This window comes from Triticum urartu, chromosome 2 (genome assembly GCF_003073215.2).
Source record: "Triticum urartu cultivar G1812 chromosome 2, Tu2.1, whole genome shotgun sequence".
Lineage (NCBI taxonomy): Eukaryota > Viridiplantae > Streptophyta > Magnoliopsida > Poales > Poaceae > Triticum > Triticum urartu.
The window spans coordinates 626,888,629-626,892,544 of NC_053023.1; the positions used below are offsets into that span (position 1 = coordinate 626,888,629).

Sequence of the window (3,916 nt, forward strand, 5' to 3'; positions counted from 1 at the left end):
TTTGCTGTTTTTGAAGAAGTCATTTTATCTTCTCTCTTTATTTTATTTATTTGAAATAATTGGGAAAAGAATTTTGAATAAAACCGTTTGATCCAATTTTTCAAATTTTGAAAATTCAAAAATGAATTTTTGGGAAACCTCCAACTCTCTTAATTGGTCATTGAGTTGCTTAAAGTCCCTTGGATCAATTTCCAACAAAAATAACTCAAAATGCACAAATTATGAATGCATATGAATGACCTAATTATTAACATCCAAATTGAAAATTGGGATGTTACACCGCCTCCTGCCAACGATGACATTTGGCCTACGCCTCGATTCCGACGGAGGGAATTGAGGATCGCCTGCTGGCCCACCTGCAGATCCGCGTCCCTAGCGTTTCCCACATCCTCCTCGTCCTTCTTCTGCTCAGCATCCTCGGCGTCCTCCTCCACCACCACCACCTCCTCCTCCACCTCCAAGTCCTCCGGATCCGCCGCATCCGGAGGTAGCCTCACGATGATCCGGGTCGCGCTGCCTGGATCTACTCAAGGAGCTGCAGCCGGCGCTACGACGTTTGATATGGGTAGCTCCTTGCCCGACGGTGTGGGGGCATGGCTACTAGTGGTGGTGGATGGCGATTGGAAAGTGGCGTCGCGACGGACGAGAAGAGGGAAATATAGACATGAAGGGTTCCGGTGTCGGCAGTCGGCTTAAATAGCCGGGCTTGGGCACTACGCGGCCCGCCGGAGCAGCGCCACGCAACGCCATAGGTTCGACGAAGGAGACGGGTTTCAGACTGCCGGGTTTTGGAGTGTTTTCATGTGGGACCCTCGTCAATCCAACGTGACGGACGCGCCCGGTCGTGCCTGGGCCTCCTCATATCCGTCTCAAATTTGGGCTGGATATGAAGAGTGCCGGTCAGCCCGGACGTTTGAGGTCCGTTTAAGGCGCCCGTCTGTGTTAGTTTTTTTTAAGGAGTGCCTAGAACTCATCTAGATGAGATATAATTTTCTGAGAAAACGAAAACAGATAGAAAGGAGTATCAACCCATGTCAGCACACACGCATCTTATACATTATATCTAATGACTATAAAGGTGAATAAGACATAACTAGAACTCAGCTAGATAAGTTCTAGCAAAACCGTTTTTTTTTACCGTTCACTCCGGGGCGTTGGAGGGAGGTTTAGGACGAGAGGCTGTACACGAAGAAGATGAGCTGACGTTGTCCCAAGTGAGAGTGCCACTGCATGGGCGCTCCCTACTTACCATGACTTTTCCTGAGGAAAATATCTTGGCACCTACCAATTGTGAAATTGTGAGCCACCCAACTTTCAACCCCCTTGATGCATGGGTGAAGTTTGAAATAAACCCTGAGATTATAGAGGCCGACGCAAATAAACGCTCACCTTCAAATCCCTGAAGTTCGTACCCCATATTTACACATCCCAATCAATCCAAACCCCTGCATGAATAAAATCTGTTTGGTGTGATAGGAAAGGCCCGATCCCAGACGGGATTGATTTCAAGTGTCACTTACTACATGGGCCTACTTCTCATGTGCATCTCCTTCCTCATTCTGTTCGTCACAGATTTACTCCCCAGCCGATCCATCCGCACGATGCCAAGCACCAGCTGATCGATGTGGTGCAGCGGCGATCGATGGCAGTTCGGACGAGCTCCTTAGCAGCATGCTGCACCTAAGCAGTCCGGAACAAGCCGGGAAGGGCGAGAAGACGGCGGCTGTGATCCAAAACAGGCGGTTCACACTTAAAAAACGGGCGGTTCCGCTAAAGCCTTGAAGGTGGGCGTTGTTCGCATGTTGCTTCCTCTGCGAGATTCAACGGGATATGTGAGTACTAAGTTAGTCCCGACGCTGGTCGCCGCATTGTTGGGCACGTCCCTGGAGGTTATGCTGATGAGCGTGTTCGCCACAGGGCGGTGACCATGAGCCGCTCCACGGTTCACAACACTGCTCTTGTACTCGACAAGGAATGTCAACAAGTCAAACTTCATGGCGGAGTAGTCCCGCCGCCATGCCTGTTGGCCTCTGATCTTGATCACTACTGCCGCCAATGTAATGCATCAACTCGTTGATTACTTTTGGGTGCGAGCAACATGCGCGAGTTGGCTCAGTTTTTCTTCCGATGCCATGCCATGAGGGGCAACACGCACGTACAAAACTTGTGATGTATAGCTACCTACAGCCACCAATACAAAGCTATCGATTTCTTCTAGTGGCCATAACACACACGACACGAATGCGAGCCGAGGAGGAAGAAGGAGCGCCTGAAGCAGTGTAGAGGAGAGTGGCAAGCAGAGAACGACCTTCTTGCTGAAGCACATCAATCATTAGGAAAATTTGCACCTGTCCATGGTAGAAGCATATAACACATAAGCAAAACCAGGCCTCGTAGTTTCTTCAAGGATTGGTTTAGGAAAATCACCAGCAAAGGAGGTGACGCACATGCATGGGGCTGGACGCTAGACCCCTACAGCTGCGGCAGCCCGCAAGGCCGGAGGTTGTCCGGCGTGTAGACATGACGGCCGTAGAGATCCATCTTGCATGGACGCATCTAGTAGCGCGCCCGGGTGGAGATAGCTAGCACACAAAACTAGTTCTCTATAGCTATCAGAGAAGTGAGTTCCTGGTCAGGATTATGCTTTTCCACGTGCGCCAAACATATCGATGGTTAGGATCAGGGGCGAATCTACTAGGAGGGCTTTAACAGGCTTGAGCCCCCCCCCCCCTCCCCTCCAGCACTGTAAAAAAGTTTTTTACTACTAGTTTCAAGGCTCAACTCAGCCACTTGCAAGCCCAACCCAACAGATATTTGCATGATACAGGCTTTAAGCCCACCCTTCAGTTTCTGTCTAGATTATTAGGATAGACCGGGATCAGAGAGGTCAGGGTATGGACTTCAGGGATTTAGAGATGATGATTCATTTGCGTCGGCCTCTATAATCTCAAGGTTTATTTCAGACTTTGATGCATTGTAGAGCACCAAACGTACGTACTTGCTAGGCGACGATTTATAAGGCCGAGCCCTGTTGCAAATTAGTAGGCGCAGCGCAAGCGTAGCTGATCATTAACCACCATGACCATGGCCCATTCCTGCCACGGCTACGATCTTGTGCTGCGACGGTATCTCTTGGCCCTGCACCACCTCCTCCACTGCGTCCGCTTCGTCGCGGCGGTCGTCCTGGACCGCCTCGGCATCGCCTCGTTCGAAGGCGAGATGCTGCCCGGTGAGCCTTGGAGCGAGCTCGTCGACACTGCGCCGATGGAGCGCCTCATGGAGGCAGCGTTCTGGCAGTCCAGCTCGCCGCCGAAGGCGAACCGTTCGTCTTCATGGACGGCGCCACAGTACAGACGACGGCGGGTTGCGCCGGCGGATGTGGAGGGAGCCGAGGACGACGACGGGAGCGTGGGCATCTGCGCGATTTGCTTGGCGGCGCTCGACGTGGGAGGGCAGCTCGTCGCGGAGTTGTGCAACTGCTCGCATGCGTTCCACGCCGCCTGCATCGACTCTTGGATCGGCAGCGGCGAGGCCGCCGGCACTTGCCCGTTGTGCCGCACCCCGACGGTACCAACAACGGCGTGGTGGAACGGTGGCGGCTACGCGGAGCGGCGGCGACGGCCTGTGAGGAGGAGAGACGGGGCCCGGGACGGCGCTATTTAAAAGCCAGGGGAGGGCGGCGGCTTGCGTAAAGGAGGGGGCAAGGCGAGGCGGAGTCGGAGTCGGGCACGGCGACGGTGGGCGACGTGCGGGCGGCGGACTCTGCTCGGGGTCGGGGACGAGCTGCGCGTTGGACTGGGCTGCGGCCTGGCTGGCGAGCTGGGCCGGCCCGGTCAGGTCGGTCCAAAAGTTTTTTCAAGAAGTAATAAAAACACAAAAACTATAATTAATAAAATCCTAAAAAAATTCCAGAAAA

General features: G+C 52.9%; 1 protein-coding gene across 1 annotated transcript; it reads left to right on the top strand.

Moving 5' to 3' along the window:
- Positions 1-3,078: 3,078 nt before the first annotated feature.
- On the top strand, positions 3,079-3,663 carry LOC125537576 (E3 ubiquitin-protein ligase RNF43-like). The gene has a single exon (XM_048700891.1). The coding sequence runs from the start codon at positions 3,079-3,081 to the stop codon at positions 3,661-3,663; it is 585 nt and encodes a 194-aa protein (XP_048556848.1).
- Positions 3,664-3,916: the final 253 nt, after the last annotated feature.

What these genes read in the sequence shown, in the direction of transcription:
- LOC125537576 (XM_048700891.1), top strand. Translation starts at nt 3,079, where the DNA reads ATGACCATGGCCCATTCCTGCCACGGCTACGATCTTGTGCTGCGACGG.